General features: G+C 39.9%; 1 protein-coding gene across 3 annotated transcripts; it reads right to left on the bottom strand.

Moving 5' to 3' along the window:
- Positions 1–660: 660 nt before the first annotated feature.
- lpar4 (lysophosphatidic acid receptor 4) lies at positions 661–20942 on the bottom strand. Of its 3 annotated transcripts, none has more exons than XM_038276136.1 (3): positions 20697–20942; positions 6032–6797; positions 661–3030 (listed from the first exon to the last, which is right to left on the bottom strand). In XM_038276136.1, exons 2-3 carry the CDS (start codon positions 6605–6607, stop codon positions 2548–2550), a joined length of 1059 nt encoding a protein of 352 aa, XP_038132064.1. In that variant the 5' UTR covers positions 6608–6797; positions 20697–20942; the 3' UTR covers positions 661–2547. The 3 variants fall into 3 exon arrangements, with proteins under 3 accessions (XP_038132064.1, XP_038132071.1, XP_038132078.1); XM_038276143.1 differs by having other exon boundaries at positions 20702–20942; XM_038276150.1 differs by lacking the exon at positions 20697–20942 and adding an exon at positions 19227–19391.
- Between the last annotated feature and the right edge of the window lie 6372 nt (positions 20943–27314).

The following is a 27314-nucleotide window of genomic DNA, read 5'->3' as shown; positions in this document are numbered from 1 at the left end:
GACTCTATCCAAAGACTTCAATTGAAGCTTCTGCTGTTTCTAGCTCCTTTTCCTTCACCTTTTCAAGGGTCAACAGTAAGAACACTATCCGGGGTAAAAAAGGAACTGCTGTGTTCAATCTGGACAGCTTCAGTTTTATGGAGGTTATTGGGTGACAAAGGCTGAAGCTCTCCTATTATAAGAGGTGAACATGTTCATCTTAGCATGTGTCACACAAAGTAAACGTTATAAATATGTATTCAGTGGGCAGTGACTAAATGTTCTGTTAGAATTGTGGGAAACTATATTTAGGTCAGGAGGTCCTATGCTAACCGAATCAGTGCTAGGATGCAGACTGCTTCCCCATCCTAGATCCTTCCGTACTGCTAGCACTATTCAGATTACACTTGGGCCGTCCGCTAACTTTCGCCGTGGCTTAAGTGTCTCTTACCAATTTGAGGCATTTGGATTTAAACTAGAAGTAGATATTTGCAAGGCTATGTTCACACTGCAGGCCTTGATGATCAATTCAGAGTTTTTATGAACTCCGATTCTTTTTCGTGTTTGTTCACATTTTCAAATATATGCAACCTTTATGTGATCTCCTGTGTGAATGCACATAACTTTAGTATTCCACATGTGCAGTAGAGGACACAATGACGTCACAAGTAGTGAGCATGCTCTGTGTTTATGCAAGTGAACGTGGTTTCCTGTACTGGTTTATTCTTTAATTGAAATAAAGATTTGAAAGACAAAAGTAAACATGGGTGGTGGTGCAGAACAGCATTTGCGATTTTTCGTTTCTTTCTCAACCTCGGCCAGCGCATCAATAACACAGTCTTTTCAAGAAGGTTGAAAATAAAGACTGCTCTCCGCATCATCGTCCTCCATGGTTATTTTTCTTTCTGCTTCTGCATAGAAAGACGCAGAATCATGACTTTGTTGAGAATTAACGGCATTGAGGTCAGTTGAATGTGACCTGGCCATTCAGACGCAGGTCGTATTTGAAGAGATCAAATTCGTATCGGATTCAGAACCACAGAGCCCAGTGGGTCGCATTGGATCTGTGTTGTTCAGACTGTCCTGAAAAGATCAGATCCAGATCACATATAAACAAAGTGACTTCAGGAGGCTGTATGAACATAGTCTAATTGTTACCAAGTAAATATTAACTTATTAATACTAATCTAATAAATAGCTATTTTGTTCCATGGTATGATTTTTTTTAATTCTAGGTTAACTGAAAAAATGGCTTCAGATCAGAATCACAAATTTAAAATTGTCAAAACATAGAAATATAATTTGACCAAAATACAGTTCATTTCTTTCAGCGTGTACAAATAAAGTCACTTTTTGGTTTCATCGCTTATCCTTCCATATGTTTACTGGGTCTAAATGGCTTGTAGCAAAAAGCTAATCTCATGTTTATGCTTTTTTCTACAACAATGGCTTTCTTCCTGCTACTCTTACATAAACAGCAGATTTATGAGGAACATGACTAACAGTAGTGGCCAAAACTTAAGCTTTTCTTTTGGTTTATATCTTTAAAAACGTACACCCTAACTTTATCCCTGATCTAAACTATGTTAATTGATCATTCTGATCTTCTTATAGAATGCAATGAAATTCTAGGTTAAAATGTGAATGTCTGCAGCAGCTTGTTTGTTCCTGAAGATGCTATGAAGCCAGAATAAAAAGCTTCTCTCCATCATTCTGAAGAAGAGAAGATTACCAATCAATGTGTTTAAATTCAACACTTTATATCCTCCTGGTAATGCACAAAAGTTTAGCAATTAATATTGTGCAAGATGGCAGTTTTGGGGTAAACAGGCAAAAGTTTCATCCATACTTTGGAATGTGAGCATATTTGCTGCCTGTAAAAGACTTTGAGTAGATCTGCAGTCTAAAGCCAGATTAGGGTAAAGAGACCTCATTCACAAGCAAACAATGGACCATTGCTCAAGTCATAATAAGCATTTGCCCTGTGACACAGCACACAAGCCAGTTTCCTTCAAAAAATAAGATCGTCTGCTCTGCTAGCCACTTGGTGAACCAGCGTGAAAAAAATTAGAATTGGGTGAAATAAATGATACCAAGAACCATTAGAGAAAAATAAAAAATAGACTTAATGAAATGAAACCTCAACAGACAAACATTTAATCCAGCAGGTCAACATAATACTGCCTTTTATAGTAAGACCAGAATTGACCACACATCTAAAGCACTGGAAAAGCTCAGACCTAAAAAAGATCATCTTACACTAATAATCTTATTTCAACAATTTGGGTAAAATTCTCCATACTATGGCAGGATTGGTGTGTTTGTGTGACTAGAGTATCTCTCAGTGGCTCTTTGAGAACAATCACAGGAGTCCTGGTATGGATGTGTGTGTTAAAACAAACAGATACATTCCTGGTTTCTCCACTGCTGGATTAATCCATAAAGCCCAGGCCATGCCGCTGGACTTAACTAATCTCCTGAGCTATTTGTTTTCCTCTTCCACAATTAAACAGCTGATTGCTTTTTCATGCAAGTTCAGGGCTCAAGTGGAGCCCGTTCTGTGACGAGTCATAGCTGGCTGTCAGAAGTTGTGGTGTCTTTTCCGTTAATGGACACCGACTGAGTGTCTCTGGGGACTATTGTGTCCTGCGATTCATTGTTGCTTCGGGGGATGCTCTCAGGACGAGAGCCTGACCCTTTGCTGCCTATGGTCAGGCTCTTCTTGAAGCTCTCTGAGGTGAAGTAGTAAACCACAGGATCCAGGCAGCAGTTGAGACTGGCCAGACACAAGGTGATAGGGTAAAGTGTTCGGGCGAATCGCTCCACGCTGCAGTTAGCCAGAGCCTGGGTTCGCACTAGGGCATACAGGAAGAGCAGGAAGTTATATGGAACAAAGCAGATGATGAAAATGCTTAGATGGACGACAATCATTCGCAGGACACGTTTCTTGCTGTCACAGCCATGGCCGGCACTGACTGGGCGGCGAAGTGTCCGAAGAACCAAGGAAGAACACACCAGGTTAGCCAAGAGGGGGAAAAGAAATCCCACGATCTGAGGTGAAGAGAAAGGAAATCATTAGACATGCAGTGCCTCTCAATGTACTATCTCTCTAAAATGTGCGCACATTTTGTCAGGTAAAGCAGCTATTTTTTTTTATCAGGATGATGTAAAAAACAATACAAAGTGAGTCAGAATTTTGAAATAGAAGGAAATTAGGGTTCTCTCCCAGGAGTTTCGTTTTACATAAAAATTTGAAGTGTTGCATTGACTCATATTCACTCACAGCAGAGGGGATTCTTAGGGGATTCTATCGCTCAGATGGAAAAATCAACAGTAAAAATGTGAATTTTTTTTTTTAAGATTCGGCCTGTATGTGCAAAAGGAAAAGAGAAAGAATCAAGGGTTGGCATGCAACAAATTCCCCATGGTTAAGGGCCCCAGGGATTAGACCCCATTGGTTGGTGAACAGAAATTTCATAAATATGGATCAAGACTTTGACTGAGCCATAAATCTAAATTATTCTCTTTAAATTATGTGAATGTCGCTTCGGTTGTAAGTTCAGTAACATTCTGTAGGAAAGGCAATCTCCATTAGTGTTGAATCTCTGTTTTAGTTGTTTTTGTTTTCTCCATTAAACCTGAATAGCTTCCGGTCTCTGCTCAAGCAAAGCTTTCCCTCAGCAAGATGCTTACACCACCATGTCTCATTGTGCAATCTTTAGTATAGCTATTTGCATCTAAGTCAAAAAGTTCAATGTTTTTGCTGTCTCCTCCTTTTGGCTTCGACCATACTGCTAACAAGACTTAACATTTTACTCCTGGCTGCTCTTTTGATTGTCTGCCTGCCTGACTATCAGTTTAGGTGAATAGACCTGTTTGGATAACAATTACATTAGGGCAAAAATTCAACATGCATTACCTTACTTCTGTACTCACCCAGTGACTAAGTAAACATCTCCCTGTTTTTAATCATAAGCTTTATCAAAGAGGAAAGTTTTAAGCCTAGCCTTAAAAGTAGACAGGGTGTCTGCCTCACGGACTAAAACTGGTAGTTGGTTCCACAGGAGAGGAGCCTGATAACTAAAAGATCTGCCTCCCATTCTACTTTTAGAAATTCTAGGAACCACTAGTAAACCTGCAGATTGAGAGCGAAGTGCTCTGTTAGGAACAAAAGGAACAATCAGATCTCTGATATCAGATGGAGCTTGGCCATTTAAGGCTTTATATGTGAGAAGGAGGATTTTAAATTATATTCTGGATACAGGAAGCCAATGAAGAGAAGCCAGGATAGGAGAGATATGATCTCTCTTTTTCATTTTCATCAGAACTCTGGCTGCAGCATTTTGGATCAGCTGAAGGCTTTTAACTACAGTTTGTGGACTTCCTGATAGTAAAGAATTACAATAGTCCAGCCTTGAAGTAACAAATGCATGGACTAGTTTCTCAGCATCACCCCTGGACAGGAGATTGCTCATTTTTGCAATATTCCTCAGATGAAAGAAGGAAATTCTAGAAACCTCTTTGATCTAGGATTTAAATGACAGGTCCTGTTTAAAAAACAACACCAAGATGTTTTACTTTATCATCTGAAATCAGTTTAATCCCATCCAAATGAAGTGACTGACTAATCAGCTTCTTTTTCAAAGACTCTGATCCAAAGACTATAACTTCTGTTTTGTCTGCATTCAGAAGGAGAAAGGTAAGAGTCATCCAGGTTTTTATGTCTTCAGACATGCCTGTAATCTATGTAATGGGTTAGCTTCATCTGGATTATAGACAGATATAGCTGGGTATCATCAGCATAACAGTGGAAATTAATCCCATGCTGTCTAATAATTCTACAGATTGGGAGCATGTATAAAGTTGAGAGAATTGGTCCTAGCACTGATCCCTGTGGTACTCCACAGGTAACCTTTGAGCATGAGGAATATCTGTCATTAACATGAACAAACTGAATTCGATCAGATAGATCAGATTTAAACCAGTCTAGTGCTGTTCCTTTAATTCCAACAAAATATTCAAGTCTTTCTAAAAGAATATTATGATCAACTGGATCAAATGCAGCACTGAGATTCAACAGGACGAGCACAGATACAAGTCCATTATCTGAGGCCATGAGAATATCATTAGTGACTTTCACCAGAGCTGTTTCAGTGCTATGATGAGCTCTAAAGCCAGACTGAAACTCTTCAAAAAGTTCATTATGATGGAAGTGATCGCAAACTTGTTTGGCAATTACTTTCTCAAGAATTTTAGATCAGAAAGGAAGATTGGATATAGGTCTATAATTGACCAAGACATCTGGGTCAAGAGACGGTTTCTTAAGCAAAGGTTTAATTCCAGCAACCTTAAAAGCCTTTGGTTCATATCCCTGTAACAGAGATAGATTAATCACATCTAAAATGGAGGAGGAGATCAAAGGGAATACCTCCTTAAATAACCTGGTTGGAACTGGATCTAACATCCAAGTTGAAGGCTTAGATGAAGACAATAGTTTTGCTAACTCTGAAAGTTCAACTGAATCAAAGCAGTCTAAACCCGGTTCAGATTCCATGACTACCCCAGATGCTGCCCCCCCTCCAGAGACAAACCAATCATAGATAGAGGAGTGCTAATGATCCTATTTTTAATAGAATCAATCTTATTTATAAAGAATCCCATAAAATCATTCCTGCTAAGAGCAGGTGGAATGGACGGTTCAACAGAGCTATGGCTCTGGGTGAGTTTGGCAACTGTATTAAAAAGATATCTAGGATTATTCTTACTCTCCTCTATTAATGAGGAGAAATCTGCTGCTCTTGCTTTACAAAGGGTCCTTATACAGCAGTAAACTATTTTTTCAGACTAGGTAGGATTCCTGTAGGCATGTAGAAGCATGTAAAGAAAAAATATATTATCTGCTTGTTTTAGAAGCATAAAAATCCTAATAAATACACCATAGTTCTAACTTAGCAAAATGTATTTTACACTTTATTGTAAAAGATGAAGCTTGGTGATGTTGCTTTAGATGTCTTAGTAGTGTGTATATTTGTCACAGAACAGTTCAGTCTACCTCAATGAAGATGGTGATTTTAGAAAGGTAGGTCTTCCAGGTGTTTTTGGAGAATCCCTCAAAGCATGTGGTGGCTCTGTGCCGGCTGTTGATGGTAGAGAAGAAAGTCACCGATATTCCTCCGCCCACTATAGTGAGCCACACAGCGGCACACACGAGCGCAGCATTCCTGCGTGTCCTGATGGAGCGTGAGCGAAATGGGTAGACAATCGCCAGGAAGCGGTCCACGCTGATGCAGGTGAGAAAGAGCATGCTGCCATAGATGTTGGTGATGAAGGCAGTGCCTGAAACCTTACAGAGACCGTCTCCGAAAGGCCAGTTGCGGTTCACATTGTAGAAGACTTTGAACGGTAGTGTAAAAACGAAAACCAAATCAGAAAATGCGAGATTAGTCATGAACATTGTGGTCTCATTGCATGTTTTCATCCGGAAGCAGAACACAAAGAGAGCTGCGCAGTTGGTTATCAGGCCCGAAACAAAGACCACGCTGTAAACTGTGGAGTATAAGTTGTACTTAAAGGAGTCATCAATCCCACAATCCTCCATTCCAGTTTCATTGATCACGAGGCTGGCCATAGTGACAGGAGAAACAGACAGGAGCTTCAATGCCACAAGAAGAGATACGTAAAATAATCTTCAGGAAAGGGGCATTCAAATCTGGAGATCTCAGGTGTCAACAGAGAAGCTTCCACTCAAGTCCCCTCCAACTCATCTTGGCACACAGAGTTAAGATTCAGTCAGGATGCACAGCTGTTCCTTGGTCCTCCTGGAGATAGAAAGAAAGGGCATGAAGATGCACAGCAATAATCGACAACTTACATTAACAATTAGTAATGTTGTTTATTCAGTACTGAAAAGTAGTGTGTGAGGTTAATCAAAGTTAATATCTGCACTTCTGGATAAAAAATTTAAAATTTTTCTAAATGAATGCTCCTCTGTTCGCTTTAGGTTTTTGATCAACTATGTTTTTTTTCCATTTCTGCTCCTGACCATGCATTTGGTCTTCATGGGTCATTTAAGTTCAGCTGATTCATTTAAATCAGTATTTTTATTAGGGTTGTCAAAAATATTGATACTGTATTCAGATCTAGGGCTAAGCAACTAATTGATAAAATTTATCTATCAACTCTTTTTCCACCAATGCAATTCTTGGGGTTCCATTGCTCAATTCACTTCAGTTTATTTATGTGGTGCAAATTCACAACACCTGTCATCTCAAGGCTCTTTATAGAGAAAATTCAACCATATCAAATAAAAAGGCCTAACAGAGTTTTCTAATGATACTGCCACCTGTGGCAAAACATAGAGCTGCAGTAATCTTCTGCTTGTTCTATTTGCTCATGTCTGTACTTGACTTGACAAGGTTTTTTTTTTATTTCTAATTGTTTCCACCGTATGTGGAGTCGCCATTGGCGACTAAGCTGAGCTGGATGTTGTTGGCATTCGAGTATCGACAAAGTCCATCTTGAATATAATGCTGAGTTCACACTGCGATTTGGGGCAGCAATCTGCTGCTTCATCTTTGATGCTTGTCCACATTAAGGTCAGCCAACCTTTAAAGTGTGTTCGGATGCGTCTGATGCTTCTGCTGCTCCTGTGTTCAATGCCAGAGAGCAGCTTTGCTACATTAGCTGTGATCAGTGGGTAAAAATTAGTTTGAATCTATTTTTTATTTCTCTGTGGGAGCCGCTCAGACCCCCACATACCGGCGGTGTCTCATGCACTTTAGAAGTTCATGAGGCACCGCTCCTGCTGCTCAAAGCATATGCTGTGTGAATGTAGCATCCATTCATCCATCCATCCATTTTCCATCACGCTTATCCCAAGCGCAGTGGCGAGGGGTACTGGTGCCTGTCTCCAGCTGTCTACGGACAAGAGGCGGGGTCCACCCTGGACAGGTCGCCAGTCCATCGCAGGGCCACACAGAGACACACAAAGACACACAACCATTCACACACTCAACTCAATTTCAGTTCAGTTTATTTATATAGCGCCAATTCACAACACATGTCATCTCAAGGCACTTTACAGTTCACAAGATCATATAGTCAAATTAATTCAAAGTTTTCTATCTAAGGCTTCCTGTGTGGATTAACTGAGTGTTGTTGCTGTCCAGACTATCTCCATTCGAAGTTCCTTTTTCTAAACCAGTTGATTGCATCGACTCATTGACTCGAATGCAGTCCCTCATACTAAACATGCTTGTAGCCACAGTGGAGAGGAAAAACTCCCTTTTAACAGGAAGAAATCTCCAGCAGAACCAGGCTCAGTGTGAGCGGCCATCTGCTGAGGCCCACTGGGGTTCAAGGAGACAGAAGCAGAGATACGAAAAGCAGCTCTAAAAGGCGGCCCGTTGCAAGAAACACAGCCAGGCAGACGAGCTCCGAGCCAGCTCCCATGTCAGAGGATGAAGAGAGCACATCCAGTTAGTCACAGTCAGAGAAACAGGACTACACTGGAAAACAGGCCAAGCTCCAACATCTAGAAACAAAGGTGTTGATGGCAGCAGCATTCACATCTAAGGAGGATTTAGAGAAGCCAATTAACCTAACAGTCATGCTTTTGGACTGTGGGAGGAAGCTAGAGTATTCAGAGAGAACCCACACATGCTCAGGGAAAACATGCAGACTCCATGCAGAAAGATCCCAGGCCGAAAATCGAATCCAGAACCTTCTTGCCACAAGGCAGCTTCTATTGTTGGCCTTGTTGGACCCATTTACCATGGATGCGCTTGATGCCATGTCCGCAGAACATTGGAGTTATTAAATTGGGATTTATTTGCATACTTATTTAAGAAATATCAGTGATGCTGCTGATAAATCACGTTCGAAGTTGTCATGTTAATAAAAATATTATTTAAGCGTTCTGCTATAATTATTTTTTAAGTTCCTTGATTTCCAAAATCTACTTACAGCTGCATAATAACTAATCTATAGGCAGCTACTTAATAAGACAGCTTGTTGCTATGGTATTGGATATAATACGTGTCACAACACGATATTATCACAATATTGCAATATCACTTTATATCAGAATATTTTTCCCAGCTATCATAATGAAATTCATAGATGAAGAAGCAAATACTCTAAATGTTCATCAGGAGATTTTTATCATTTAGTTAGTTTGGTATCCATGCTGTTATGGAGTTAGTCCACGTCATCCACTCTGACCGCCTCAACTACAGATGTGGCGACGCAGCGCCACATCAGAGTGGGGGTGCAGAGGGAGACCATTTACACTCATTGTTTTAGGTAAAAATATTTGGTTTTTAAAAAAAATCAATATTAGGAACTGCAATGTTGAAAATCAGGATTTATCACCAGTAGTAGCCTAGTGGTTAGGGCATAGAGCTTGGAATCCAGAGGTTCTGAGTTCAATCAAAACATCTCTATCAGTCATACTTGGATAATTTTAGCAATTTACATTAAAACAAAACTAATGCATGTACCCCTGCCAGGTTGCCATGGTACATGCTATTCCATAACATGTTTAAGTTCATGGGAATTTCTCTCAGTCATTATAATAACATTTAATAATAACTCATCATTAAAATAACATTTTTTTTATAGTCTGACACCAGAGGTTGTTGACTATTAGTCACTGTATGTCACAGATCATACAGAAATAGTTGTGTAATCTCTGCTGGGGCCGAGGACAAAAAAAAAAGCTTTGGTCTCTTGGGCGCATTTTTACTCCAGCTCTGAACCACTGCAGAATAACTTTACCCTTATGAAGAATTCAAATGAAGTGTTATTCAGTATCAGTTTGGTAGTAGATTTTTTGTTGTTGCTGTTACAACCAAAGCCGCCCAGCTTTCAGAAAACACAAAAACCTGGCCTGATCGTGTTATAAAACTAAATTACAGCAGCACTCTTGCAAAGACCCAGCTTGGCTTGTTTATGCTGATCTCATTTAATTTTCTTTACCCTAAGTTCTTTAGCCATTTTCTCTGCCAGCTGCCTGCTGACATCTTTAGTGGATTTTCATTCTCCTCCCCAAAAGCCTCACAAAGGCTTGCCTGTACCCATCTGCTCCAAACACACATTTATACACTATATTGCCAAAAGTATTTGCTCACCCATCCAAATTATTGGAATCAGGTGTTCCAATCACTTCCATGGCCACAGGTGTATAAATTCAAGCACCTAGGCATGCAGACTGTTTTTACAAACATTTGTGAAAGAATGGGTCGCTCTCAGGAGCTCAGTGAATTCCAGCGTGGAACTGTGATAGGATGCCACCTGTGCAACAAATCCAGTCGTGAAATATCCTCGCTCCTAAATATTCCACAGTCAACTGTCAGCTGTATTATAAGAAAATGGAAGTGTTTGGGAACGACAGCAACTCAGCCACGAAGTGGTAGGCCACGTAAACTGACGGAGCGGGGTCAGCGGATGCTGACGCGCATAGTGCGAAGAGGTCACCAACTTTCTGCAGAGTCAATCACTACAGACCTCCAAACTTCATGTGGCCTTCAGATTAGCTCAAGAACAGTGCGCAGAGAGCTTCATGGAATGGGTTTCCATGGTCGAGCAGCTGCATCCAAGCCATACATCACCAAGTGCAATGCAAAGCGTCGGATGCGGTGGTGTAAAGCACGCCGCCACTGGACTCTAGAGCAGTGGAGACGCGTTCTCTGGAGTGACGAATCGCGCTTCTCCATCTGGCAATCTGATGGACGGGTCTGGGTTTGGCGGTTGCCAGGAGAACGGTACTTGTCTGACTGCATTGTGCCAAGTGTAAAGTTTGGTGGAGGGGGGATTATGGTGTGGGGTTGTTTTTCAGGAGCTGGGCTTGGCCCCTTAGTTCCAGTGAAAGGAACTCTGAATGCTTCAGCATACCAAGACATTTTGGACAATTCCATGCTCCCAACTTTGTGGGAACAGTTTGGAGCTGGCCCCTTCCTCTTCCAACATGACTGTGCACCAGTGCACAAAGCAAGGTCCATAAAGACATGGATGACAGAGTCTGGTGTGGATGAACTTGACTGGCCTGCACAGAGTCCTGACCTCAACCCGATAGAACACCTTTGGGATGAATTAGAGCGGAGACTGAGAGCCAGGCCTTCTCGTCCAACATCAGTGTGCGACCTCACAAATGCGCTTCTGGAAGAATGGTCAAAAATTCCCATAAACACACTCCTAAACCTTGTGGACAGCCTTCCCAGAAGAGTTGAAGCTGTTCTAGCTGCAAAGGGTGGACCGACGTCATATTGAACCCTATGGATTAGGAACGGGATGTCACTTAAGCTCATATGTGAGTCAAGGCAGGTGAGCAAATACTTTTGGCAATATAGTGTATATACAAAAGCCTTCAAATGTGAGCACTCCAGCAGGCAAACTCTTACATGTGCCAGTCTTTAAAGCGGACTCTGTGTGTTCACAGACCCTACAGGACCCCTTATAGTAACGGCTACCTTTTCCTAGTACTGGTGTTCTGCACCAAGCCTATTCAAAGCTGGGTTGGACTTAGTTTGGTTAAAGGTAAGAAGAACCATCAGTTTTGCTGCAGCTCGGCAGGTTATGTTATGTCTATAGTGGATTACAAAAAGTCCAGGCAAGGGATTTCAGTCCATAGTGAGTAAGCACATACTATGTCCATTTTGTGGACAGCTGCACAGTTACAAGGGGTTTACCCCTACAGCCGGACACAGCAGTCACAGAAAAGGGCCTCTGAGGCCTGCTGATATGAAGAGATCAAGTTCAGGTTCAGCTCACGTCCAGCTGTTCCTTTCTCTCAAAAGAAAGGGAAGGAAGGGGGACCAAGAGATGAAGACAGAGGGGGAAAAAAAGCAAAAAAAACTGTATGAAACCCTCATTTTCAGTTCTATACAGATTTTAAACAGGATTGTCATACTTAGAAAGTCCTCTGGAACTCAACATGGGGTTAATACAGTACTAAAGCCCTCCTGAACTGTTTTTTTTTACTATAATGTTGTTTCTATCCAAATCAAATCAAGTTTAATTACCAGTCAGGCATCTAACACTTATATGGAGGTTTTAAAGAGTGCTGAAATGTTTAAGTCCATCCCATAAAATAAATATTTTGGATGATCAGACCTGAATGAGGACTGATATAAACTCATGCGCCTTAGTTTTCCAACAACACAAACTGCTCAAACTGTTTCTCACTGTTGTGCAGTGGAAATATGGGACGAGATGGAACAAGAGACAAACTGAATTACATTTGCTGAGCGGTAGAAGGTGAATAATTTCATGACAAAGAAAAAGAGCACTATTGATTTAAAATAGGCAACTTGAATTTGTACAGTGTCAATAATTTTTAGATGTCTCTTGAAATCTGTGGTGTTTTTCTCCTTACCGGACTTTTCTCTGTGCCAGACCCCGGCTAGCTTTAATGCTGCTTTCACACCGGACGCAGCAGGAGCAGCAAAAAGGCTGCTTCCTTTTTGCTACTTGTACCAGTTTAGTTGTGACGTGCGGCTGAAGCAGCTTTGCTGCTCTGACTGCGTGGTCGAAAAATGGGTCTGACGCGCGTTGGGCGGAGCTACTCTATCCTTTCTTTGCCTTGCAGCTATATTTGCTGTGATCAGTGGTAATAAAGTAGTTTTAATATGTTTTAATTGAGAAAATCCACCTGAAAACTTAATCAGCGCAGTCAGTTCATTCAGATTACAATCCAGTGCGCTGTCAGTAGGAATCCCATACAATAGCAGCCTCTGGCCGGGTCACCTCCTCGCAGCGGCTGGTAGGTGGTTTTCATGTACATAATCCAAACAGCAGGCACCAGGATAATAAAAGCGAACATATTCTGTCGGAAGGTTTCAGCATTTTAAGTTAATTTAGGCGTTAATAAACTGTTTTGGGGGAGTGATCATAGCACTCTGTATCCTCAGCGATCCGTCTCTCTCCCTGCCAGCTCCCTGATCAGCTTCTCTGATTGGTTTACCAGGAGCAGCTATGTTGTTGGTTTGTAAATATTAAACTGTTAAAGAAGGAGACGAAAAGCTTTGCAATTCTTGTAAGGCCGAAATTAGTCGGGGTGGACCCACTTCCAAAAGCTTTATTACTACAAACCTTCGCCATTTAAGAAACCACCACGCCGCTGAATATGCAGCATTTGAAGAGAACAATCAAGCTAGGGCTAAAGCAAAAGCCACCGGAAGAAAAGAGTCCGTCGGTGGCCCGCTGTTAGCTCTTATGAGCAATGAAAAAAACAAAGCTACTACTAGGAAACTTATGGAGTTCATGGCTTTGGATGATCAGCCATTTTCAATTGTTGAGCACCAGGGTTTCAGAAACTTGATCCAGCACTTGAGCCCACGATATAACATACCGAGTCTAAGATATTTTTCCGACGTTGCATTACCGGAGTTGTTCGGCCAAGTTTCGAGGCACACCCACAGCTTACTAAACGCCAATGTGAAGACACTCACCTTTACAACAGACATCTGGACTTCTGATGTGTTATTTCCATGTTGAGTCTTACTGCACAATGGACTGATGAACCGTTTGAGCGTCACCAAGTACTCCTACGCTGTAAAGAAATGTCGGGGTCTCACACTGCTGCCAATTTATCAGCTGAGTTTAGGGGAATGTTGGATCACTGGGAAATCAACCATGCAAAGGTTCACGTTGTTTTATGGGACAACGCTCGTAATATAAGCAAAGCACTGGATAATGCCAAGTTGAAAAGTTTACCCTGCCTAGCACACACACTGCAACTCGTAAACAAGGGACAGCTTGCACAGCGCAGTATTGCAGACATTGTTGCAACAGGGAGGAGAATTGTTGGACATTTTAAGCATTCGCCGCTTGCCTATTCCCGCCTCCACGACATACAAACACAGTTAGGTAGGCCCAGGAAGCGATTGCAACAGGATGTTTCAACGAGGTGGAACAGCCCCGTTTACATGCTGCAGTCGCTGTTGGAGCAAAGACGTGCTATTGGCCTATATGCCACTGAGCACAAGTTACCAGCCACACTCACTGCACACCAGTGGGAGCTAATGGACAATGTTCTGACCATCCTTGGACCTTTTGAGGAACTCACAAAGGAGATCCGCTCGTCAACAGCTACAGCAGCAGACGTCATTCCAGCCGACACTGCACTCAAGCGGCTTCTGGAAAGGCAATCAAGCACCGGCCATGGTGTGGGTACAGCCAAAGTAACTCTGCTGGATGCTGTTGATTCAGCAACATTGAGCATGAACCCCTTTACAGCTTGGCCACTATTCTTGATCCAAGGCAAGTAGCTATGAATATTTTATTTTCTACCCATAATTACTTTTAGTCTACTACTTAAAAATGAAAAGTGCTTGATTGAATACATTTCTTTATTTACATACATTTTATAGATTTGATCATATATATAAAACTCTGTCATTAACCTATCTTTTTTGATTATGCAACTCAAGGTACAAGAATCGCTACTTCTCAGCAGAAGTGAAGGATGGAGTGAAACTGCTCCTTTTGGCCAAACTTGCAGAGGGTGAGACCAGATGTACATCTGTGGATGAGAAGCCTGTTGCAGGAACATCCTATGAAGTGGAGCCTTCTATCATAGATGTACCTGCAGCCAAAAGGTGTTGTTTACTGTTTAAGGTACATGATGAAATCTTGAAGGAGAGCCTGGATAAGGACCAACAGCTGGCCAGTCCTTTAGCTGTACAGGTACAGAGCTATCTATCTAAAGTTCCAGGACCCATTGGCCCACTGGAGGCTCAATAAAAATCATTTCCCTCATCTTTCTCTTCTTGCCCAAACCTATCTCTCTGCCCGATGCACAAGCATTGAAAGGGAACGCCTGTTTAGCTTGGTTGGACATGTAGTAGATGAGAAAAGAAGTCGCCTGAGTGGTGAAAAAGCAGAAATGCTTTTATTCATCAAGAAAAACCTGCGTCTAATGCTCAAGTGACTCCAATAAGACGGTGAGATCAAAGCTTACCCCTGATAATGTTGTTAGAAGATTTAGTATTGTAATATTTTGCAAGCTACTGTTTAGATGGCTTATACATTTAAATGGGCACAAAGCTGCATTGGGGGATTTTCTTTTAGGTTGCTAGAATGTTCTCAAAGGACCTTGAACCTTTTGATTTTGTAAAAGCAAAATACTACTGTGCACTTTATTTTTGGTAAGATCTCCTATCTGATCTTTTGTTGAAGTTTTGTTTTTTTTGAAATGTAAAAAATCAAAAGACCAATGTTGTAGTCTTAAGTTTGTTTTATTTAATTAATATTTATTATTTATTTCATTTCTATGTCAAGGCTCTACCTCATGGGCAGTTAAAACAGTTTATAATGGTTCAAGGCTATTGTTCAAGGGAATGTTTTTCAAGAAAAGATTGTAACATTGAAAGTGAATTGCGATCTGGTAACACAGTGTTGGTTATAGCACAAAAAGAATAAAATCGGTATCAACCAAAATTGGAATCGGCAGGTCAGACTTTTTAATGATCGGTGATCGGAAATCGGCCGGAAAACTGCAATCGGTGCACCCCTAATATATATATACATACATTAAGGGTATTTTGATGATCATATTCCAATTCTACAGATGAGCATTTTAAAATAAAACGATACATTCTTAGAAATAAATCTTAGAAATAAATTTGTCATATTTACAAGCTGCTGGGAACTTTGATCCTTTTAGCTTTGAAAACATCCAAACAGGATTACAATGCAAAACATAAGTTAGAGCCATTTAAAAATTAATTTAATAAAAACATTAACTTGAATTTATGAGCCGACCTACCTGACGGTACGAATGAAGTGGGACAGAGTATAATAATCTTATATCCCTTCTAAATTCTTTAATCATATTTATTTTACAAAGACGTAGTACACACAAGGCTAAAATGCTGATATGGTCGCCAAAACTAGCACCTTTGAAACTGGTCTCTCCTTTGTGCGCCATATCGAGATTTGCTGTCAGGGGTCATTAGAGTGTAGTTTCATATAGTTTTATAAAGTCACCGCTTACAATGGAGTAAAAACCCACTTAATTTTCGTCTGCTCCGCTTTTCTCCTCCTTGCTTCTCTCTGCTAGCTGCAGCTAAGAGTGCGTATGTTACGGGGAAGGGGGGTGAGGGGTGGTATGGAGCAGTGCTCATGAAGGGGGGGCCCAGTGAGCTGAAGTTTCTTCTTGCTGTTTGCATCAAAGATATCAGCCTCATTTTGGCCAACGTTAAAGGTATTATAGACGTTTTTCCCAAATTTTCTCCACTTTAAAAAAAAAAGGCACATACACAACCCTGTACCCGCTCCCAAGAGAGAACGCCTATTAAACCTCTGTTTAAAAGTTGCTCTTTGCATCTTTTATTTACAAGCTTACTTTCCAGACGAAGACTTGCAATTTTCCCACTATGCCAGACTCAACACTGGTAAGGGAAAATAGGGAGGAGCATGTAGGACGGCCTCATGTAAACATATCACCAGAATGATTGACAATTAGGAGGACCACTGATTTAGATGATCCACCCAGAATATCATCTTCAGCTTTAGCTTTAATTAATGTGCCAGAAGCTAAAATCAGGCTGATATATGAGCGGATTTATCGATCAAATCGCAATTGGCATTACTTTCGCCTTGACGTTAAAACTTATCCCATACCACATTTCTCTAAACCGACTCCAGTACTTCTAGAACTTTTACCAGCTTGCCTGTTTCCTTTCTTTCATATACCCCCTCCTCACTCTTTTTCTATCTCCCCTTAATTCTTAACCCCCCTTCCTTTCTCACCTCCCTCTCTGTCTGCATTGTATATAATTACATTCCCAAAATCATTTTCATTAAAGTTACAAAAATAAGTACCAAGCACATCCTTATGGCAACAACCATAATATTTTGTTTGTGAAACCAAATCTGTTGGGCTGTTATCTAGCTCTGGCATATATATTCCCAAAAATAGATGCTGGAGATCAGCCTAATTTCCAGTGTAGTCCTGTTTCTCTGACTGTGACTAACTGGATGTGCTCTCTTCATCCTCTGACATGGGAGCTGGCTCGGAGCTCGTCTGCCTGGCTGTGTGTTTCCTGGACGGGGCCGCCTGTGGAGCTGGTTGACAGTTGCCTTTTGTATCTATGCTTCTTTTTCTATGTCTGCTTCTGTCTCCTTGAACCCCAGTGGGCCTCAGCAGATGGCCGCTCACACTGAGCCTGGTTCTGCTGGAGGTTTCTTCCTGTTCAAAGGGAGTTTTTCCTCTCCACTGTCGCTACAAGCATGCTTAGTGTGAGGGATTGCTGAAGAGTCAATGAGTCGATGCAATCAGCTGGTTTTCCTTAGATAGAAAACTTTGAATCGATCTGACTGGATGATCTGGTGAACTTGAGATTACTTGTGTTGTGAATTGTTGCTATAGAAATGAACTGAATTGAACTGAATTGAATTTATGGAAATACTTTCGCTACCGAAGGGCGGCAACAGCTTAGAGGAGGAAAATGTTGTACATGCATTCGGACAGAGGCAGCCAAAGGAGAAATACAGCTATTATTATGATGTACCTGTGGGAGCATCAAGCACCGTTATTTGCTAAATTGAAGATAATGTCTATACCTTCTTGAAATGAACAAGTTACCTTTAGCATCAGGCATTAGTAAAACAGATACTACCATTATGTCACCGAAGCAAACAGCTTGGTGATTGTACTTGAGCATGTCAATCAGAGTTGCTGGATTGTGTGTTTGATTAGTTTTAAGAGAAAGTAATTTCACACTTTCTGTAAATCGTGCAGTCTTATATAATTTCAGCTGCATCTTTGCACAGGTAACAATTTATACAGAGGTACGAAAAGTCATTGAAAGGGAGTGACACTGCAAGGGAGAGAAATTTCACCATGACATCTGTGATCTAAAATCAGCTTTTACCTGCAATCTAAGTTAACTATGATAGTAGAAAAAATACAGAAAGTCAGCAAGGATTTAGATTTCCTTTTTTTTTAAGCATTCGTTTCAGAAACAGATCTTTAATACTTTAAAACTTTTCATACTGGCCCATGCCTGGTTCTGATTGATGTCACACTAACCGTAAATTCTGTTCCTCCTTTTGAAATTAAATCTATGACATTTGAGCCTAATTTATATAAAGTCATGCTTTAAATCATTTGCTTCTAGCACTAGCAAATATACTAGGAGATACTGTGATCCCAGTCCTCCCTAATATGCTCAGACTAAAAAGTTGTTCTAATTAAGAAAAACAAGCCAAATTGTTTTACACTGTTACACAAAACAAAATAATAATATTTTATGTATATTAATATATATTTGCGCAGATAGGGAAAATCACAGAAGAAGGAGCAAGAATGAGAACAGCAGAGTTGAAAGAAGAAACGTTTAAAAACAACGACAACAACAAAAAGACAACAAGAAAGGCAAAGGGAGCACAGACCTTCGACAAGCTGCACATTTTGCCCCAAATTGTGACTAAAGGTGTCTACAATCACTCTCAATGCATTCTGGAAATCAAAGTATCTGATTTCCATGCAAAGTCTTTGGGAAGATGTGTCAAGCAGCCCTGAGAGGAACTGCAGCCAAACTCCAAAGGTTTTTAAAAAAAACAAGAGAATGGGTTTTGTAGAAAAAACAGAGAGCGAGCTCTGATGATTCATTTCACCCAAACTGTTTTTAAAATGAGCTATGGTGAAACAGTGTATGAATACACAAATTGACTAAAAGTGTTAAAACTTAAAAAACAACAATATTCGATTGTTTATTCTGGTACTTGCAGTTTTTTCTACCACAAACCTTAAATTCACTTCCATCCGCTATGAACGACATGCTGAAGGTCTCCCCCACCCAAACTGCATATTTTAGTAGGATCCTAATCCTGATGAATTGACGACACAGTTCATATTTTGAGGTGAACTTTTACAATTGAAATGTGTTAAAACAATTTTTCCGAAGTCATCAAAGTAAATAAAGCCAAGCTGTTCCAAGCTGCCTCGTAACGACAGAACAGAGCAGAACCAATACTGAGGCTGTCAATACTCACTGCTGCCCCTCTGGTTTTTTAGGGAACTGCTTATTCCTACCCCACAGCTTTAGGGGACTGTGGTGGATACAGACGGGGTGCGGGGGGCATGCGCACCCCCCTTTTGGAGAGCAAAATAAATTTTTTCTGCCTGAAATCTTAAAACATACTTCATTCTATTAAGATTAACAGCTGGTCACCTAGAACGTTGCTGAGACTCCGGCAGATATCCGAGCATAAATTTGAATTGTTTACAGCTCAGGTCTCACCTTACTATAACAGGTTTGTTTGACTTCAGAGGCTGCATCTTCCAAAGAACCGGTCTATCTGGACTGGATCCTTCTAGAACCCGGTCTCTTTGGACTGGATCCTCATAGGACCCAGTCTCTTTGGACTGGATCCTCCTAGGACCCGGTCTCTCTGGACTGGATCCTCATAGGACCCAGTCTCTTTGGACTGGATCCTCCTAGGACCCGGTCTCTCTGGACTGGATCCTTTGAGGGAATGTAATGATATAAAAGGGGTAGAAAGATTTTATTTAATCTAAACAATGTATGTTTAAAAAATATATCTGCAAATCTCTTACATTCAACAACCAAAAATTATTTAGTTAAGCAATTTGTTTAAAATAGCAATTAAAAAATACGAGAAAAAAAAACATAAAAACTATTCAATAGTAAATTAGGTCATCAAATAGAGATATAAACATTGGCAAGGAACAACCACTGACTGAAAAAGATAAAGAATATAAGATTTAAGACGGAATTAAGAATGACATAACAGAAAAGACAGAAAAGCATTGGGTCTGTTAGTATCGGTGGGAGACATCTTCTTTAAGGACAAAGTAAGTATATTTATTTCTTTTTAAATGCTGTAATTGTAAAGCGAGTTTTGGTTAGAGAACATTTTTGTATGAAAAATTTGACCATGCTAATTATGTTAATAATTATAATTTCTACTTCTTTATCTTGGGCAATAATATCAAATTTAATTGCGGAGGGGGAGAGAAAATGAATGTTTAAGGATTCAGAGACATGACATGACAGGCAGGCAGACATGCAGGCAGACTGGACTAAAAACATCATAACCTCCTTGGCGTAGGTATGAATCATAGTACAGAGGTGGAATAGGTCTACAGGACGCTATTCTGCTCTCTGAATAAGAAGCTGGTGAAGATTCTCAGTCATCATAGTCATTCCCGAAAAGTTCAAAACAATCCACTGGACTTTGAACTAAATCCCTCTGAATTAGATGGGTAAACCAAGACTGAATTAAGATTCATCATATAAATGACAACATATCAATATACTATTGCGATTATAATTATAATAAATATAACTTATAATTATAATTATAAAATAATTAATATTGTGACCATACCAGTAGATTATATAATTTCAATCTCTCTCATTATTTGACCAAACCTGCCATGGTAATGTTGAAGTATTTTCTGAGCAGATGATAAAGTCTAACTCTCCGTCTTCATAAATCGTGTATGAACTGATGTAAGCCGCTTTTTTATGTTCTTTAAAAACATTTTTATCGTCATTAATATTCATTTTAACCTGCAAACTAAAACCCCTCTTGCATCTGCTCTGTTGGGCCAGTCATACCTTCTCCTTGTGTGAAATGAAGCTTAAGGAGCTGAAATCAAATCTTGTTTTTTCACCAGCAGAAGAAAAAAGTGTTTATCTACAAACAAAGCCGAAGTCACAGCTGAGGGGATGGAGGGAGCTCACCTCACCGAGGGCTTCAGCCAGGCAGACGCACAGCTGTCCAAAGTCTGGAGCTGCAGATTTTTCTCTGTTCCGAGTCTGAATGCTGGCTTCACGGAGTGGAAAGATCAGGTAGTGAGCTGGTAACGAATCCCTTCATTTGTCCTGACTCGCTCCCTCTGTTTCAACCGCATTACAGCTGCAGTACTGCTGCGCGCGCGAGCGTCTGTGCGCTATGGTACATGTGCGCAAAGGGTGGCCACAGGAAACCAGACAATAGCACCTCGAGGATGGAGGAGGAGGAGGGGTGATATGAGTCGGCTGGGCTGTAGGGAAAGGACAAGGGGCCCCTATTGATTCCTCCTTTTCCAACGTGAAAAACGTCCAGGTTTTCTGGACTAATTAACTCAACCCATGCTTAATACATGATTTTGCGTTTTTCTGTCTTATAAAAACAAACTTTCACTTTTCAACTATTGTCTTGAAAGGTAGCTACAGGGACCCATGTCTGTCTGTCTAGTTGGCTGCTCTGAAGTCCTGTTGAAAGGCTCTTAGTTTACACCATTTCTTAGCAGCCTAATGATGTGAAACATAGGAGTGCTGCATTTGCATTTCAATTCAAAAACAATCTTTTTGGGGATTTGTTTTGTTTTCTATTTCTTTTCATACATATAATGATTTTTTCCTATTTCTATCAGAGCTCGACAAACTAGAAAAAAAAAATGAAAAATATTAGAAACTTTGCTGCTTAGTTTTTAGAAACTTTGTTTCTGAAATAAATAAAAGAATATATAAAAGTAGTGGCTCTCATTTGAATACAGAAATATTTCCCATTCCAAATGTGTAACGTATAAGGAGACACAATTCTATGTCTATTAGGGTTATCCTAAACCTAATAACCTAACCCAATACAACCTTTTCCTTTCTAATATGATACACATATCACAGCTTTTCTTGTATTAAGGAATGTTAGAAAAATGTTGATGTCATATTTTCACTCAAAGAACAAAAGTCAACTGTTTGAGAGCAACTGACCCTGAAACCAGAAAAACTATTTCTTTGACTTATATCGGACTGATATTATTATTGGATTGAGACATTCCCTTATGTATATGTATAATACAGATGTATGGACGGACAGACAGACAGATAGATAACGAATAATCGAGTAAGGTATTGTACAGTCACATAATGAGTTGAAATAGCAATGGAGGTAGTATAAGACCAACAATTACTTGGAATCGATCAAGAAAAAATTATTTTTTTTCTCTGTGCATAATCTTTGCAAACATTGGTGAAAAAAGCAGGTCTTGATCCTCCGTATTTTATTCTTATTAAAATGTCTTTCATATTATACAATTAGAACCTGAAGCTACATTAATGTCACACATTTTACATAATGGTAGGCACTGAAGTATTTTATTAGTGAGGTGGCTGGGTTATTACAAAATGTTGATTTTTGTACTTGTTTTTGTCCAACTTTAATATTTTCGTTAGGACCTATTGTAAAGTATTTATATAAGTATTTATCTTAAGTATCAGAGCAGCGGGACAGCCATAAAATGTTATATCTACACAGAGTGGCCTCCAGAAGCTGAGGTATGACATAATCCTGAAGTCCTCACAGGAATAATAGTTATAGAAAAAGAAATCATTATAAAAGGCCTAAAATACACCCAGTCTCTAAATTCTCATAAAATAACAAAAAGGAGAAAGGTTATATCTCAGAATAACATTATCTTGAAATTTAGGTTGATCAAAGTGCTGCCACACCATTGTTAAAACACCGTTATAATGTCTGAGACCACTAAGAGTTATTTTTAACAAGGTGGCAGGGCGGTGTTGGACAGGTTCGCATTGTATTCAGGATGGCATTGAGCTGTGACCATGTGTGATTGTCTTTGTGAACACCATACAGACAGACAAGAGGGGAAGTGGTCTTTGAGGTCAGGGTCTGTCAGGCTGATCACTTCACAATAGCAACAGGGAGGACAGGAAATCCTGCTTACTACTGAAGTCATACACATGTACAGTAGGAACAGCACTGCACACAGCAGCAGATGTCCTCAATCCCCCTAATTGTTGGTTTTTAATGAAGAACATCTGTTCATGAATGCATGAGTTATGTGACAAAACTGTCATGATTCTGCCTTTTGATAATAAAGTCTAAGTCTAAATCTCAAACTGCTTCCCAGGCGCTGCACAATGGCAGCCCACTGGTCCCCAAGGGGATTGGTTAAATGCAGAGGGTGAATTTCATTGCTTTGTACTTGTGAAAGTGTAACGACAATAACACTTCTATGTCTTCTATTCTATTCATTCCTCCATTCCTTTGGTTAATTCCTCAGTAATGTCTCCTAGATTTTGGTTCCTGAGTTTCATGTCCATCTATTCTGGGTTATATCTAGTTTTACTTCTTCATTATATTTTGCAATAAATCATCTATGCCTCTTCAGCTCTGCATTTGGGTCCTCAGAAAGTATCTATTAATCCTGACAGCAGAATTCAGCCACCATGGAGCCAGCAGAGCCAAGCCTGAAACACCAAAAAGCACATTATTTTCTTTTCAGTTTTTTTTTTCACAACAGTGTCGTGTCTAGCAATAAGGCAATAGGAATTGTTGTCTATTTCTTAGATACAATTAATCACGGTTAGAAAATAATCACAGAAAACCAAAATTAAAATAGGGTTTACTTTTATTAATAATACTTGTCACAGTTTTGTTATGATATTATGTTTAATGAACTAAGCTACTGGAATGAATACAGAATATATTAAAGAATCAGTAAACATTAAAAAGGGGATCCAATAAGTTCTTGAGTAAGTCTTTGATAATATTCAGTTCAATTCAGTTCATATATATATATATATATATATATATATATATATATATATATATATATATATATATATATATATAGTGCCAATTCACATCACAGGTAGTCTCAAGGCACTTTACAGTTCAACCAGATCGTGCAATCAAATTGATTCAGTTTTCTATCTAAGTAAAACCAGTTGATTGCATCGACTCATTGACTCTTCAGCAATCCCTCACACTAAGCATGCTTGTATCAACAGTGGAGAGGAAAAACTCCCTTTTAACAGGAAGAAACCTCCAGCAGAACCAGGCTCAGTGTGAGCGGCCATCTGCTGAGGCCGACTGGGGTTCAAGGAGACAGAAGCAGACATAGAAAAAGAAGCAGAGATACAAAAAGCAGCTGTGAAAGGCGGCCCCGTCCAGGAAACACACAGCCAGGCAGACGATCAGCTCCCATGTCAGAGGATGAAGAGAGCACATCCAGCCAGTCATGGTCAGAAAAGCAGGACTACACTGGAAAACAGGCCAAGCTCCAGCATCTATAAACAAGGGTGTCTGGCTAATCAGCTTCTTTTTCAAAGACTCTGGTCCAAAGACTATAACTTCTGTTTTGTCTGCATTCAGAAGGAGAAAGTTAAGAGTCATCCAGGTTTTTATGTCTTCAGACATGCCTGTAATCTATGTAATGGGTTAGCTTCATCTGGATTTATAGACAGATATAGCTGGGTATCATCAGCATAACAGTGGAAATTAATCCCATGCTGTCTAATAACTCTGATTGGGAGCATATAGTATATAGTAAAGAGAATTGGTCCTAACACTGATCCCTGTGGTACTCCACAGGTAACCTTTGAGCATGAGGAAGATTTGTCATTAACGTGAACAAACTGAAATTGATCAGATAGATAAGATTTAAACCAGTCTAGAGCTGTTCCTTTAATTCCACCAAAATATTCAAGTCTTTCTAAAAGAACATTATGATCAACTGGATCAAATGCACCACTGAGATCCAACAGGACGAGCACAGATACAAGTCCATTATCTGAGGCCATGAGAATATCATTAGTGACTTTCTATAATTGACCTAGTCATCTGGGTCAAGAGACGGTTTGTTAAGCAGAGGTTTAATTCCAGCAACCTTAAAAGCCTTTGGTTCATATCCCTGTAACAGAGATAGATTAATCACATCTAAAATGGAGGAAGAGATCAAAGGGAATACCTCCTTAAATAACCTGGTTGGAACTGGATCTAACATCCAAATTAAAGGCTTAGATGAAGACAATAGTTTTGCTAACTCTGAAAGTTCAACTGAATCAAAGCGGTCTAAACCCGGTTCAGATTCCATGACTACCTCAGATGCTGCCCCACCCTCCAGCGACAAGCCAATCGTGGACAGAGGAGTGCTAATGATCTTTTTATTAAGATCAATCGTATTTATAAAGAATCCCGTAAAATAATTCGTGCTAAGAGCAGGTGGAATGGACGGTTCAACAGAGCTATGGCTCTGGGTGAGTCTGGCAACTGGATTAAAAAGAAATCTAGGATTATTATTATGTTCCTCTATTAATAAGGAGAAATCTGCTGCTCTTGCTTTACAAAGGGTCCTTATACAGCAGTAAACTATTTTTCCAGACTAGGTACGATTCCCGTAGCCCTGTGAAGCAATATTTTCTCTCCAGTTTCCTAGCATTTTGCTTCAAAGGGTGCAGCTCTGCATTAAACCAAGGAGCCAGCTTTCTATTTTTAATGGTTTTCATTTTCAAAGGAGCTGTGTTGTCTAAGGCAGTACGCAGAGAACTAGGAACCCCAGCAACATAATCATAAACCTGTGAAGGGGAATAAACTAATCTTTTGCACTCTGCAGCACTGCTCAGCAACACAGAGGTACAAAGTTGCAAAAGGCATCTCCACTTTCATTAGTCCCTCTTAAAAATTACCCACTTCCTCTTAATACTTAAATTACTTATTCAGGTGTCATTTTTCCATCTGTTTTGTCATGTATTTGTCACTTAGAGAAAAAAAGTCACAGCTACGATTTTATGTTGTAATGCCAGAAAAGAGCCCTGTTACTTTTACCTCTATAATATTCACGGGGACTTTGTACCCTCATCAAAATAGAGACACCCTTTCAGTGGTCACACTGCCATCTGGCTCTACATGTCTTTAGTAATGGTAACCAAGCACTCCAGCCTTTGGGAGTCACACCAAACCATACCAAATAGAACAAAAATCCTGACAGCAGTCTAACTCTTCCTGCGTCTCCCCTCCCTCCCATCCCATCATCCATCTTCTCCTCTGCTCTGTCCTCTCCTTCAATGAGATTATGAGAGTATTTCCTTTGCTCTCCTCCCTTCAACTCAGTCCATCTTCTCATTCACTGGCTCCAGGAGGGTTTTGGGGCGGCCCTGTTGTGTCATACATACCTTGGCCCTGACAACAGAGCTGTACAAAGGCAGTAAGGCTGTTCTAGCACAGGAGTCCGGAGCTTTATGAGTTTTATGGACAGATATTAGCAAAAGTGCAGAGTTGTTTCCTGAATGTTGTTCTGGGGCCAAGTTTTCCCCCACAACTTGGCTGTGACAGACAAAGTTTGATTCTAGCATAACTCCAATAAACACTGTTTGCCCTTTTAAAACCACAGAACGAGGCTGAATAGAGAATTTTTACTCTGACCGACCAAAGTGACCCCAGCTTTTGCAGACACAGCTGTTTTTTTCCCTCTTTGATACCATGGGCTGATTATATGTGTGCTTTAAAGCAATCATTGATATTTCTTTTCATTTCTTCCATATGTAACTTTTAAACTTTATAAAATACTCAGATTTTCATAGAATATCTGACCCCAATAGAAATAAATCAAAATCTTGAAAAATGTATCTTTGACTATTTTTGTAAGAAATAAATTGCTCTTTTTTTTTCTTTTACAAATTTTAGTCAACAGACATTATAAAAATGTTTGCATTAAAATATGCCAGGTGCGTGTGCTTTCATGAAATATAAAGATCATTGGTGGTTTTCTATACAACACTCAAGTGCAGTAATAGTACACCCTTCGGCCCAATAGCCTTATGCAAATAATTTTTCTGCAGCTCTGTTGTTCTGAAGTGCCAATTCTCCCTAAAGTTATTGTGAACATTTTTATTTTTTTAGGGAGTCTTGTCTCTTTCTGTTCAATTGATTTTTTAAACCAAGTTAGTTTTAAATTAGATTTTTGTGTACAGTGATGCAGCCCATTTTATTTCACAAAAAAGGAAAATAATACATTCCACTTACAACTGCTATAAATAAATTGCCTAGATTTCTTATCAGTTCAATTCAATTAAAATATACTTTTTTAATCCCTGAAGGGAAATTCATTTTCTGTAATGATAAGAAATGTCTTTTATGGAGGGACGAGGAGCCCCTTTCATCTGATGTAAAAGATTAAGATTGGGAATGACCAACAGGAGTGAAAAACCTCAGCACTGAAATTTTGCTAAGTTGGCTTCTTACCACTCTGGCCACAATAACCATCTACCATCTGCCTAAGGGAACCTGCTCCTTCTTTAAGGCCACCACTGATTGAGGTGATTAACTCAGCTGGAATCAATTAGCCTGCCAGCCTGTGAGAGGAAAGTAAGAAAGAAAACAACAAAGAAACACTGCCACTCCGTCCAGCTCTGGTAACCTGAAACATGAGGACTTAGGAGACAATTCAGTCATTTGATTCAGATGTTTTTGGATAGGTACAAATCTAACAGCTGATTATCATTGCCCTTGAAGGACTGAATTTTATCATCCTTGATCTAAACTCAGGATTTTGGGGAGACGGACAGCAATAACAA

The sequence above is a fragment of the Cyprinodon tularosa genome, unplaced genomic scaffold, assembly GCF_016077235.1.
Source record: "Cyprinodon tularosa strain WSP-4 unplaced genomic scaffold, ASM1607723v1 ctg1002, whole genome shotgun sequence".
In the NCBI taxonomy this organism is placed as follows: Eukaryota; Metazoa; Chordata; class Actinopteri; order Cyprinodontiformes; family Cyprinodontidae; genus Cyprinodon; species Cyprinodon tularosa.
Note: the sequence above shows the minus strand (reverse complement) of the source record. Positions and strands in the feature narration are given on the sequence as shown.